Consider the following 15,001-nt stretch of genomic DNA (forward strand, 5'->3'; position numbering starts at 1 on the left):
ACAGACAGACAGACAGACAGACAGACAGACAGACAGACAGACAGACAGAGTCTGTGACTTTCATCATTCTAGAGAGGTCTGCCAGCAGCCTGATGACACCAGAGGAGTTTGAGAATCTGAGAGTAACTCAGTCAGACAGAGAGGCAGACAGGCAGGCAGACAGGCAGGCAGGCAGGCAGACAGCCTGCTGAGATGCCCACGGACAGAAAGACCAGGTGGTGGATCGTGGAAGCCGGCGTCTGTGCTTTAAAGACAGACATGCAGGCTGAGGTTGCCGGGCTCAGGCGGACAGGTTCAGTTGTTTGTTAGCTTGATAATCCAATAATCTCCATGAGGTTCTCAAAAGTCAGAGAAGAGATCTTGGGGGCCCAAATGAATGATAAAAGGAGCAAGGGTCCGAGGCTGGTAAAAGGGATTGTCAATGAAAAGTCCACCTGAGAGAGAGAGAGAGAGAGAGAGAGAGAGAGAGAGAGAGAGAGAGAGAGAGAGAGAGAGAGAGAGAAGGTTAATACAGTATTATGAACTACTATTTGATTAGAACTGTTTAGAACAAAAACAATATCCTGCGACCGTGAAAATATTTTGGCTATTCGGCTATCTTTAAGCTGTGATAATTTAGCATCTTATCCTGGGAAACTTGACCATGGTTTAACCAATATTCACAAGGGGGCCATTATCTTTGCTCTGTGGTGGACACCACCTCAAGTAGGATATGTCAGAGCAAAATGACCACATTGTGAATAATGTCAACGCAACTTTGTTTCCACTTGCAGGCTGTTAAAATAGCCAAGTAGCCCGTGGAAGCATTCCAGTGTTAAACACACTTGCTTGGCCGCCACGATGACACTCACTGAACATTACGGTAAAGTGTGGCTTGAAGGACTCGACAGTTTGTTAAATCCATGCATGTTTTTTTCCTTCTCCTTCAACAGGCTTGATGGAGAGCAGGCGGAGTTTAATTAAACACTTAGAGACATATTCATTCCATTAAAGTCTACACTGTATATTTCACTGACAAAAGTGGAAACAAATCATGACAGCCAATTAGTCAATAACTGCTGCACAATGCGGGAATTGATGACAGGTTATTTGAAACTGATAAAAAACAAGTCATTAAGTGGAAGAATGTAAAGTGAGTGGATAATTACTCTCACATTAACGGTGTCCACTGTCCACTCATATGACACAACCATTGTAGGTCCTATGGGGGGTCTATTGTAGTTATATATTTGCTGTATGAATTATTCAAGTCAAGTCACAACTCAGTCAGGCCTCACTTGGCGCTGCAACAATACTTTTGATGGAAAGTTAAAACAACAACCACATGAGGACAAACATGAAGCAAAAATGACTTTGGGTGAAGACCACAACTTAACCACTCTCAACCTGGCATTATAGACAAAACATTTTAAGAAAATGTTCAAAATGCTTCTAGAAGAGCAAAAATAGGAAATGGAGCTCACAAGTCATTGTAGAGCAGTACGTTTTGGTGCGAAAAGCATAAAATAGGACTTAAGTGGTTAACTGTCTTGTGTTGACTGGCTCAGCACTCACCTTTAACATTTTAGCTGTTGTTGAAACGGTACTTATTTGTATCTTACTTGAACTTATGTGACCATTTCTGGTTCATTCATGGGTCCACTGGATATAGCGTATGTGGTTATTCTTAACTTCTGGTGAGAACATGGGGTACAGGCAGATGGAGAAAGAACCACTACAGCCGTGCTGAGGCGAGCTCAAACAACAAGCAGACAAGGTTCAGCATTTCAGCCTGTGGGGGTCTCTAGTTCAGTGGTTCTCAACCTGTGGGTCGGGACCCCCAGGGGGGTCCCCAAATTATTTTGGGGGGTCCCCAGATGATTAACTTAAAGTGCAACATTGTTTTCTCACTCAACAGTAAACAAACCAGCATAAAGTTTAAGTGTATGGAGGGCATCTGCACGTTTCTAAAGTGACAATTTAAGGACTTTTTAATACCTCTAAAATGACAAATGAAACATTGTCCAAATTGTCAAATATTAGTGTCAGAAGTTGTGAAAATAGCCGATCTACATGCTCACAACGCCTCGCAACGCGAGGCGTTGTGAGCATGTAGATCTGCTATTTTCACAATAGAACCGTGTTATACAAAATGTAATGTCTCAACTCTTAGTGATTGTCAGGGTAGGAGAGGTCCCCAGTTAAAATATGATTATTTTGGGTTGTGGCCTGAAAAGGTTGAGAACCACTGCTCTAGTTGAGGATGCGTAAAGGGCTGGGCAATATATCGATACTGTGATATGAGACTGAGAGATTTGGGATATCGTAATATTACGATGGCATTAAGTTTAGTTTTTTCCCCCTGGTTTTCATCAGGGGGATATTTTAATACTTTTGATTCATTTTTTTTACATTTCTTGAAAAATGAAAATGTGTATTGTCGTCTCAATAAAATATTATCATCACAATATCGGTATTTGGCCAAATCAAATAGTGATATTTGATTTGATCCATATTGCCCAGCCCTTGTAACATGTACATTCAAAAACAACATTGAACAAAAATAATATTGACAGTATGAGAAGAGCAACAATAATCACATAAAACAAGATATTTACATTAACACATCTATGTGGCTACCATATTGCTGCTTTCGATTTTCTGTCATACTGTATGGTTATGTGTGGTATGTTTATTTGTGCCATATACAAATCTCATGAAATGGTTTCTATAGGCTATAGAGTTTTTAATTTGCATTATCATTCAAATCTTAATGTTTTGCCAATTATTTTGGGGGCCAATATCCTTGCAATATCCTCCCTGCCTACATCATGAGAATCAGTGGTGTTGGTCGGATTACATGACTTAATAAGAAAACTTCATTTGTTATAGATATTGTGATTATGATACTTGTTTTTTCTTTGTAATAGGCTGCCATATTGGAGAGAAGTTGGTTTCTCTTCTCACTTCCTTCAAATGTGTTACCAATGACACTAATGAAGGCTCTCTTCCATTTCATGTAGCACAGTGGTTCTCAAACCTTTTATTTTAGGGACCCCCATAACTCTGAGAGTGTACAAATGGACCATGTGTACACTCTCAGAGTTACACACCTTTTAAGGAGTCATTTCATCATCAACCATGGGGGTCCCTGGACCGCTCTTTGAGACCCACTGGTGTAGCAGAGTGTTTCCAGTGAGCAAACATGCACAACATCAGCACCCTGACTCCGTTTGAACAGAATGGAACAGAGCCTTCATTACTAGTATTATTTGCAGGGTTCCCACACATTTTTACCAATTAATTTCCAAAACTTTTCCAAAACATTTCCAGAATATTTAACCCAATTTCCAGGACTATATAACAATGATTCAGCTCAATAACAAGTCACTTACTCCTATGCGCAATGCCCAAAGACAGGTAGTGTATGCCAGTGGTTCTCAACCTTTTCAGGCTGTGACCCCTGAAATAATCATATTTTAACTGGGGACCGGCACCCTGACGAGCACTAAGAGTTGAGGAATTTTGTATAACACGTTTCTATTTCACAATTTCTGCCTCTAATATTTGACAATTTGTCCAAAGTTTTACTTGTCATTTCAGACGTATTAACAAAAATCAATAACCAAAGACCAAAGCTATTTTTTCCAGGACCTTCCAGGACCCTTGATAAATTCCAAAACTTTTCCAGTACTGGAAAAATATTTCTAATTTCAAACTATTTCCAGGTATTTCATGACCGTGGGAACCCTGTAGTATTATTTGTAACACCTGTGAAGGAAGTGAGAAGAGACCCAACTTCTCTCCATATGCTGTGCATACAGCCTACAGGGCGTTGCCGGTGGTTTTGCCCGCACCATTTTGTGAAGTAAAAGGTATTACTTTCTCTTTAAGGCTCCAAAATGGATGCTGCAACAGATGGGAACTGTGACAACAAATGAAAGCAATCAATATACAGCTGACAGCTCTGTTGGACATGGTCGCTTTTGGGCAGAAACCTTGTATCTCCATATGTCATATATTCTCCCAGAAAATAATGCCCTAGAAAAGAACAGTAGCGTGTAGGTTGACCTACAGTACCCACACCCGGTGTGTGTTCCCCTTTTGTTTTAGCCATCATAGTTATTTTTTATTGTTTTCGTCAGCGATAAAAGGTCGCAGACAAAGATATTTTGTCATAGCAGTAGGGCATTCACCAAATATTCAGATATTCGAATATCAAAGTCACTATTCGACGTTGTTCACCGAAATCGAATATTAGCTTATTTTTTTATTTTTGTTATTGTTTTGTCTTTAAAAATACTGTATATATTTCTTCATGGTTTATAAAGCTTGGCTAGATAGGAAGTCATAAGAACCCTGACAAGCACTTAGGTATTACATTTAATGTGATTCGGTTCCGCAGATAAATATTGTGAAAATAGCAGATCTACATGCTCACAACGCCTCGCAACGCGAGGCGTTGTGAGCATGTAGATCGGCTATTTTCAAAATGTTCGCCTCTTGCTTACTTAATATTTGACAGTTTGGCCAGTCCTGTCGAATATTTGACTATTCGAATACTTTAACACCTTCTAAGCCTGGCCGTACTCCCTCGGACTTCCTACTGGGTCCCATCAGCCACGCCGTCTATTCCCGGACTTTTGATATAAATTATAATAAAAAAAAAAAAAACATCGGAAATTCTTCTCTGTGTCTTTTTGGAGCGATCTGAAAGGGTTAATATGCTCTGACAGTCATTTTCTGGTGCTGGGTGTGATACTCCTAATATCCAGCAGGCCACGCCGTTGACTCACATTCTGGATGGATGGCTGGCCAGGAGGAGCCTCATCCTCTCCCCAGTGTTGAAACTCAGCAAGAAGCTCAAACAAGATGGCTGGTCTTTGTCTCTGTTCGTGGATCGCGGTTTCAATCACGTTCGGGCGCCGCTTCTCTATCGCTCCTTTCCCTGCTTCGCCGCACGTAAACGAATGGAATTGATCTCCCCTCCGCCTCGCCAAAGTAAGATCGCCGACCTCTGCAGGATGAATATGTACGCTGTGTCGAGCACTCCAGTACGTGTTGTTATCATGTGGGCTTTGTTTTTTTAAAACATGTTTGTAAATAAATGGCTTATTTCTTCGGCGCTACCTCTGTTCAGAGGGTTCTGCCGCGGCTTGCAACGTGTTAAGGTCGAATAATTCGAATACTAAAAATCACTATTCGTGAATGCCCTAGTGTGTTCCCCTTTTGTTTTAGCCATCATAGTTATTTTGTATGGTTTTCGTCAGCGATAAAAGGTCGCAGACGAAGACTTTTCGTCATAGCAGCGACAAAATCAACACTGCTGAAAAGTTACTCTTTTTTTTTTTTTACATACAAGGTTTCCGCCCGACAGCGACGGCACACAGGTGACAGCCCTGTTGGAGATGACGCCGCTGGCGGCAGGCCAAACTAGACGGCCATTACGAGGCGATGAGTGGATGCAAGAGAGGTTGAATGAGACAAGTAGTCTTTTCTAAATGCCTCCCATTTCCCTTCGTTCTGTGAACGGGTCAAAGTTGAGGTACTACAGTGAAATAAAAAGAAGAGGCGCTGATGAGGTATCAAGCAAAAGCCTTGACTGACATTCAACCTCTGAGCTCGAGCCGGCGCATGAGGGTTGAATACCAAATGCACTACAGGCAGTGGTGTAAACTAAGCACATTTACTTCAGTGATGTTCTTTAAGGCCTAGAATTATTGAATGCTTTAACCAGTGAAAAATAGCAGATATACAAGCTCACAGCAAGCTTGTAGATCTGCTATTTTTGAAAAAGTCGTAAAAATAATGTGTGCAAATCTTTGAATAAATGTATTTTCAAAGCAAACGTTTGTAAATCAAATTTTGCTTCTGGGTGGTCCCTGGAACTAAATATTTTGAGATGGGGGTCCTTGGCCAAATACATATCATTTTGGGGGTCCTTCACATGAAAATGTTTGAGAACCACTGACATAGTAGTCTCTACAAGAACAGCCCTCCAGAGCTCCAGTTAAGTGAAAAGGACCTTTTCTTTGACGATGGCTGGCCAGATTGCTGACACAGAAACAGAGGTTTTTCAAAAAATCTTAGAAGGATTCAAAAGACACTGATAGAATCGGGTCAAAATTCTAATTTTCACGATTTTTCAAAAATAGCAGATCTACAAGCTCGCAGCGCTGCACTCGGTGCCGCGCTGTGAGCTTGTATATCTGCTATTTTTCACTGGTTAAAGCATTCAATAATTCTAGGCCTAAATGGGTTAAGTACAGTTTTTAGGTATTTATTTGTACTTTACTTTGAGTATTTCCAATTTCCAATACTTTAACTTCTACTCCACTACACCTCAGAGGCAAATATTGGACATTTTACTCCACTACATTTATTTGAGAAAACTTACAAACATTAACCACTTCATCCATATAGACTTCGGCTATTTGAAAATAGCCGATCTACAAGCTCATCGCGACGCACTGTGAGCTTGTACATTGACTTTAAGTAAATTTTGATGGCAATACTTCTATACTTTCACTCAAGCAAATTCCGAATACCAGACTTCTACTTGTAACAGAGTGTTGCTGCATTGTAGCGTTGATACTTTTACTTAAGTAACAAAATGTGAGTAATTTTTCCACCACTGGAGCCAGTGCATGAGGGTTGAATACCAAATGCACTAGGATGCAGGTTGGGGGGGGGTTGGGTCAAAGCAATCACAAGGCCGATTGTTTCAGTGGGTAACATAACATAACTTTTTCTTCTAATGAGCTCGATAGTGCTGTCTAAATGCTAAATAGAAGGGTTCTACGGCGTCTAGAGGCTTTCCTTAGTTATCTATTCCAACAGAATCAGGTACTATACACATGGCATTTAGCTTTTAGAGGAGATAGACTTTATTTTTTTATTTTTTGTCCACATTTGTGTCATCTTTCCTATACATCCTTCACACAGCTCACATTGATTTATTTAAGTCTTTCTTTACAGAGAATGTGCGTCAAATTAAACATGATCTAAACCGCTCCCTAACTTAAAACAAGCACAACAATAACAAAAGGCTGAAATATATATATATATATATATAATTTAGATTCAAAGAATGAGGTAACAATTCACAGTACAAATCCTTCAAGTTTTCTTGTTCATCATAAGAACTTAAACCTGCAGTATGTTTTTCATCTTTAGAAGACTTTTTGTTTTGTTTTGTTTTTGGAAATGGTATGAAAAAAAAAAGAAAAGAAACAACATGAAAGCACTTTTGCTCACTTGAGTCCTTAAATAAACTCTCCTTCTTTAATATCGTAGGAAAACAACAACAACAACAACAACAACAACAGCAGCCTTCCCTTCTAGAAAAAATAAAAATAAAAAATAAAATCAAAAGGCTAGATGTGTTGGTATGCGTGTCCCCCGTGTGCTAAAAGAACTGGTAATGAGGGACAGGGTAGGCGGGCATTTTCATGACAGGCAACAGAAGCATTCTCTTGGGCAAACCTAGAGTGGGAGACATGAGAAGAGGTACAACTCAGCATGAGTCCAGGGCAAAACTAGTTTTTTTGCCAAACTATGCTACGTGCTAAACCACTGGTTCTAACTGGGGATGGGACGATACGCGATATTATCGTTTATCGTGATAAAAAAACACTCACGATAATCGTATCATGGCTATTTCATTTATCGTGATATCGTCCTCCGTCATGCACTGGGATCAATTCACCTTTTATTTGCTGAGCTGCATATCCGGTACCACTTAAAACCCCTATAATTGGTAAAAGGTACTTTTATAATATACGTACTTGATACAGTCTTTTTTAAACTTTTTTCCCCCCCACTTTTTCACATCAAATGTCTTTGCTCAAAAATAGCCGATCTACAAGCTCACAACGCGTTGTGAGCTTGTAGATCTGCTATTTTTTAGGCAAATTTGTCGCCACAGGATAATGGATTTTGATTATGGCGATAATATCGTACATCACGATTTTATTTGTTTGTCACAATAATCGTGATATGATATTTTCATATAGTCCTATCCCTAGTTCTAACTGTAGGTCAGGCGACCCCTACGGGGTCCTTGAGGGGGTTCCAGGGGTCCCCAGCTAAATTATCGATAGTTAGGATACTTATGACTGAGTCTGGAACTCTTGCGACAGTGTGAAAATGGAGCATGGACATCAAGTTACAATAAATTAACACTGAGGATTACAGTGTAGATTGGGGTCCCAGTTCCAGATATAAACTATTGTATCAAATGGGGGGGTTTGTGGTCGGACTGGGGGGTCCTTAATTATTTGTATTTTTAAGTTCAGAATCAGTGTGCTAAACTACAGTACACGCCTCTTGAAATGAGATGCCTGGAAGGGCTGAGTAGAGACTCACAGGAGGAGGCTACTGAAACTCTTTTGGTTAATTCCTATAGGTGCCCTGAGAGAGCATAACAAGCATGCTCTGTAATAATAAATGTAACATTACAATCAAAAGATTACCAAACATAGTCTACAGTCCACAATGTGATGCAGTAGTTTCTTTATGTTTCTTCAAATATTTTAGTTCTTTTTTTTTTTTTCATTAATTGTCCTTTCACACCGTTTCGTCCTACCCGACCAGGCTTCAAACCGGAGGGAATTATAATATTGTTAGAAATAAGCGGACCAACAATACAGTCACCACGGTTTGGAGCCTGGTCGGGTATAGGACGAAATACAGTGAAAGGACAAGATTGCCCGTTATGAAAAAAACTAAACAAAAATAAATAAAATCTGGACTACTTTTTAGGGGGAGAGAAGAATGCAGACTAAAGGTAAAATAACCTTCTAGGCCGAACTTCTCCTTTAATGTCAGAAACCCTAGAATGTTGCTGTGCTGTGCGTGCATCTGAGTGTGTGTGTGTGTGTGTGTGTGTGTGTGTGTGTGTGTGTGTGTGTGTGTGTGTGTGTGTGTGTGTGTGTGTGTGTGTGTGTGTGTGCGCGTGTGTGTGTATGTGCCCCCATCAAGAATTCCCAAAGCACCAAGAGGAAGCGGAGCAAAGCAGAGCAGACAGGAAGCAGGGTGAGAAGTCACTATGGTACAGCAGGAGCAAGGATCCCATTAGCTGGAATAAGAGCACACTGTGCTCCTACATGGACCCTCGCAAGGTCCACGTTTACACACGCTAGAGTTAACCTTAAGACATGGCACCACTTAACCATTACTTCATGCTTTAACCATTGAAAAACAGCAGATATACAAGCTCACAGCGCGGCACCGAGTGCCGCGCTGCGAGCTTGTAGATCTGCTATTTTTAAAAAATCGTGATTTCCATTTGCAAATCTTTGAATATATTTTTTTAAAAGCGAACATTTATTACTCAAATATGTGTTTCTGCGGGGTCCCTGGAACAACATATTTTGAGAGATGGGGTCTGCGGCCAAATGCATGTAATTTTGGGGGTCCTTGACAAAAAAAGTTTGAGAACCACTGATTTAGAAGAAGGATTTAGAAGACATTTATAGAATAGGGTCAAAATATGACCGTATTCTTGCAGACATTTTCAAAAAAAAGATCTACAAGCTCGCAGCGCGGCACTCAGTGCCGTGCTGTGAGCTTGTATATCTGCAATTTTTTAATAGTTAAAGCCTAAAATAATGGTTAAAGTAACAAGCCCTGATTTATAGTTAGTTGCACACCAAAAAGATAGGCTATTTTCAGTGCGCTACGCGATGCACAACCAAGTTGTTGTTGACGGGGGTGTCAGGCATAATAAGCAAACCAGCTGGGATCAAATGTGAGAAGAGGGGTGTGCAGTGGAGGCCCGCTGACTGAAATCAAACACCCACATATGAACGCTGGCTTCCAACTCCACCATAAACAGAGGAACTAAGGAGCGCTTCATGTTGGGGACTGAGGGGTTCTCTGGGGTGGGGTGGGGGTGGCGGGGTAGTAGAGGGGTGTCTATAGCTCTAAGCAGTCTCTCCAAATACACAAGACCCATTGAACACTCCAAGCCCCAGACCGGATAGAGGGGCCTCCAAATGCCCACACAAACACACATAGTCTCACACACACACACACACACACACACACACACACACACACACACACACACACACACACACACACACACACACACACACACACACACACACACACACACACACACACACACACACACACACACACACACACACACACACACACACACACACACACACACACACACACACACACACACACACCCCAGCGGCTAGGTCTGTTGAGGTACATGTGCCTGTGAGAGAGACTCAGGGATGCTTGATCTTCTAAGAATGTGTTTTGTGTTTTAAGTTCTCATAAAGAGTTTCAGTGTGTGTGATAATAAATAATAATCATCATCGCCATAATCGTCTGGGCGGATGGCAGGACAGCGCTGTCTAGAGTTCTGCTGAGTGTGTGTGAGCCCAGAGCTCAGTTTTAGCAGCAGCACTGACAGTGGCTATGGCAGGTATGTAAACTCCCCCCCAAGATGGGGGGGATGCCAGGGCTGCCCCTCGCCCTCCCAGGCTGGCTGGCCTAATGGTTGGCACCGTGACAAACTAAACTAGTATGACTGGATTATGTTCCGCTAATCCCACACAGAAATAACCATGACGGAGACAACATGAGCGGTTCGTCTGAATTAACACACACTTAACACAACGCCTGCCATCGTGTCACCAAAACACTACACTATGAGAGGATGCGTTAAGAGACCTGGAATTATTTTATGCTTTAGCTATTGAAAAATAGCAGATCTACAAACTCACAGCGCGGCACCGAGTGCCACGGTATGAGCTTGTATATCTGCTCATTTTGAAAAATCTTGAAAATGTGTGCAAATCTTTGAATATGTCATCTTCATTGTTACTGGGGGTCCCTGGAACAACATATTTTGAGATGGGGGTCTGCGGCCAAATAGATGAGCCCTCAAACATGGATTCTGCTTTCCTCTGGGCAGGTCTGTTTTAGGCACAGAGGGTCAAAGTAGTTCGTTCCTCTTCCATGTTTGACAAGAACGCATGTGAGGCTATGATACATTATTTCATTTCTATAATTCTATCTGCATGTGTGAGGTGTGGAGGTATCAGGCTACTTATATATAGATATTTGAGTTAGTTAGCAGTCTATGAGCTACAGTAGAGACAGACAGCAGAGCTTTATGGACAGGAGAACAGAACTGTCCTTCACACGGTTAGGGACAGACAGACGAAAAAGAAACAAGCGGTTAATGGACGATCAGCCAAATCAGCACCAAAAGATTAGCTCCAAACCACATGAAGAACCAAAACATTTTTTTTTTACATTCTGAAAGTGAAAGTCTGTCAGTGGGTTTCATAAAAATTACGACACTTAGGATGCCAAAAACGTCCAGGAACGTGATAAGAATTACTGCGGTGTGGCGCCACATCCCCGTTATCACATCCAGGGACGCGTTAGCTGGGGTGGCCACAATAAATCCCTCATAATATGGGGTCGTGCTAGAAAAAAGATTGAGAAACCCTGAAGTAACGAATACTACATATATACAGTATATACTATATATACATATATACTACATTTTTTAATTTCCTGAATGTTTTGGACATAAAATGTCTCTGCCCGACAGCGATAACGTAGACACAGGGAGACGGACAGAGACGGGCAGAAGAGGAAAGACCAAAGAATACGATTCATACATAGCTGCGTGGCATTGTCGCACACCGAAATCGCTGATCTACAAGCTTGCAAGCTTGTAGGTGTGCCATTTTCAGTGCGCGACTCTATGTGCAACCAGTTATGAATCAGGCATAAAATGAAGGCACAGTAAAGTACAGTACAGTACATACCATAAGCTGGAGCAGCTGCAGCAGCAGGGTTGTATCCATATGGTGTACCGAAGCCTGCAGGGGAAGAGATGGCAGACAACCATGGTTTTACACCCATTAAAACAAACAAACAAATCTGGGGTCCAATTAAAGATTTAACACACAAGCAGATAAATTCTTTTTCCTGATTGGATGAAATTGTTGGCCCACCTGAAAATCTATTTTCTATAAAGACAGGAGAGAGATGGGCAGACCCCTGTTACCAATCAAATAAAGACGATTACCATCAGAATATAGAGCTACTTAAACACTTACTCTAACAACATAGAAATCACTTACGGAGCCTTTAAATGGTTGTGGGACTATAATCACGAGTTGTGAGTTTTGTATTTACTTGACGGATGTTTAAAACCCTTTAAGACCTGGAAAGCATCTGTGTCACTTTACATCTTAACCATTTTAACCACTAGTAAGACGCCTCAGGGCGACATGCGACCTCCCCTCACCCATATATGGATTTTTACATAGGTGATGTCACCTGTGATGTCACAGTGATGTGTCAAGGGAACCAACCCATAGACTGTAAAATGTAAAAATGTGTACACACACAGCTTCACGGCTTCACGTCTACACGCGGACAAGCTGTGACATTTCTCATGGTAAACTTCGGTCGCAATTATTTTATACTGGCTATTCAAAAATAGCAGATCTACATGCTCATAGCGTGCCGCGCTGTGAGCTTGTAGATCTGACATTTTTGAAAAAACATGGAAATGTGTGCAAAATCTTTGAAAATATAATATTGCGAACATTTGTAACTCAAATCTATCGTTCTTTATATTTATATATATTTTAACTCAGCGTATGAGTAGCACGGCTTGGCAAGTTGTGCGGCAAGTACTGGGAGGTGTGACGCTCCACCTCAGCAGTCCATCTCCCAGGGGTCTAGCGCATTGTAACGGGGACAGACTCCCGCGTGTTACCGGCTGATACCGACAATAAGCCACTCCCGACCTACTTGTAGGATGGGGGTCGGCGGTCAAATAAATATAATTCTCGTTGCTATGCTCACCCGGCAATGATCCGTATCCGGGCGTGGCGGCGCTGACGAAGGCTCCTCTGGCGAGGGCGGCCCGTCCTCTTCCTCTGGCCACCTGGGCTGCTACTGCTGAGGCTGCTGCTGCCGCCGCCAGGGCGCCTTTGGTCTGCGCAAACACATACACACACACACACACACACACACACGGATGAATATACTGTATGTCTGTCAGGTGGACATCATGGCAGACAACCCCGATAAGCGCCAGTAAGATACAGATAAAAAATATCTGTCACAGATATTTTTTTATCTGTATCTTACCATCCACTTGGATGGAGACAGATTTTTATCTGTTTATCTGGCCCAGGGGGAATTGGCCTTAAACGCTGCTATTTGTTCCAAAGTGACTGCAAATGATTGCTGCTATTTATTGTATTTTCTTTTTTCAAAAAGCGTTATACCCTGTACATATAACATGTATATAACTACACAATGTGACATAGATAGAGATACGAGGTTTCTGCCCCAACAGCAAGGATATGCACACACGCACGGCACAGGCACAATGCCACAAAGGGCAGCAAGATGTTGTTGCGTTAGGGCGGAAACCTTGTATCTCCGTAATTCAACTTTTCATTATCGTACAAGAGTGCTGTGCAAAAGTAGTAGTGTACTTAAGTAAAAGTATGAAAGTGTTTGCATCAAAATGTACTTAAAAGTACCAAAAGTAAAAGCACAAAATGTTTAAAAATAGCCAATCTACAAGCTCACAATGGGTCGATCGGCTATTTTCAAATAGCCACGGTATAAAATAGGGCTAAAGTGGTACAGCACTTACAGTAAGTAAATGTACTTAGTTACTTTCCACCACTGCATACAAGGTTTCCGACCAACAGCGATGACATATGTGTACGTATGTATTAAATACGTACAAATATGAACCAAAATGTATGTCTTGAAGAAGACATCACGTTATATTGATCTAATCTGATACCCAAAGTACACAGCTTTATTGACAAGGTTAAACGGTACCAGACTGGTAATCTGATAGCTGTCAAGGCCACCACGGATTACTCTCTCGCTGAACACAGAGGTTATTGATTGCCAATTGGGAACTAAATTGACAAAAGTGATCCGCCAACATTAGGAGGGACAGTATTGATTACAAATGTGACCAGGGAACAACTCTATCACTTGGATGGATTGTGAAAGGCCTGACAATGACCCAGGATTATTATAGTTAACTAAAACTGAAGAAATATGAAAACAAACCTTACCTGAAAAGATTTAATAAAACCATAGGCTTTCCAAAAACAATAATAACTCAAGCTATATTGTGTGGTTACAGAACTAACTAAAACTAAAATGTCCTTAGTTTTAGATAGCAGATCTACAAGCTCACAATGAAACATATTGTGAGCTGGAAGGTCGGCTATTTTTGCCATTTCTATTAACTTGTTAAATCTTGCCACTGACTAATCCATATTACAAGAAATAAAAATTACGCTCTTTCAAAAGTAAATCAAAAACAAAAATTCAAAGAGAAATGAAAAATAAAGAACAAAAAAAAAAAAAAAAAAACATAACCCTGCATTGACCTGCATACCCAGCCATCACGCCCACATGGGACCCATGTGGTTCCAATGCGGGCCACTTGGGGACCAAGTGGGCGTGGGCATGAACTGGGAAATTATGAGGGTCCCACATGGGCTACATGTGGGCTAACTGGGCGTGGGGTTGAGAGTGGGCAGGTCATTTTGTCATTACATCACACAGCGCAAACCGGTCAACTAGGGCAGGTGAGAGGAAATGCTCCGTTAACAGAGACGTGACACTGACTCAACACTGGAGCCAACGTAAGTAAGTGTATACGTGTGTGTGTGCATTTGCGTGTCTACCTGAGGGAGTATCTTCTTCTTCTTGGCTGCTGCTGCGTTGGGTCCAGAGAACAACTTCTCCAGGGCAGCGAGTGCAGCGCTGGCCTTGGCTACCTTCTTATTGGGGCCTGCCCCGCGGAACTTCTGGCCATCTACCTCCACCTGAGAGACACAGACACACAGTAGATGAGATGTAGTTAAGTAGAAATAAAAGTATTGGGAATTGGAAACACTCAAGTAAAAAAAAAAGGGGAAAAAAGTAGACAAACAATTTCTGAATTCGGAACACCAAATTCTCTGCACAGAGTGGTTGCACATTT

The 15,001-nt window shown here is 41.5% G+C and overlaps 1 protein-coding gene across 1 annotated transcript in view; it reads right to left on the reverse strand.

Moving 5' to 3' along the window:
• Positions 1-339: 339 nt before the first annotated feature.
• The window catches only part of strbp (spermatid perinuclear RNA binding protein), a gene marked incomplete at its 3' end in the record, with an annotated part of 42,824 nt that continues 28,162 nt past the window's right edge, over positions 340-15,001 (reverse strand). The window contains exons 13-16 of the mRNA XM_080743066.1: positions 14,703-14,843; positions 12,763-12,970; positions 11,787-11,840; positions 340-434 (exon numbers count right to left, since the gene is read on the reverse strand). Coding sequence (XP_080599192.1) covers positions 340-434; positions 11,787-11,840; positions 12,763-12,970; positions 14,703-14,843 — 498 coding nt within the window. The remainder of the gene's footprint in view (positions 435-11,786; positions 11,841-12,762; positions 12,971-14,702; positions 14,844-15,001) is intronic.

This window comes from Nannobrachium achirus (assembly GCF_963921795.1).
Source record: "Nannobrachium achirus genome assembly, chromosome: 15".
Classification (NCBI taxonomy): Eukaryota; Metazoa; Chordata; class Actinopteri; order Myctophiformes; family Myctophidae; genus Nannobrachium; species Nannobrachium achirus.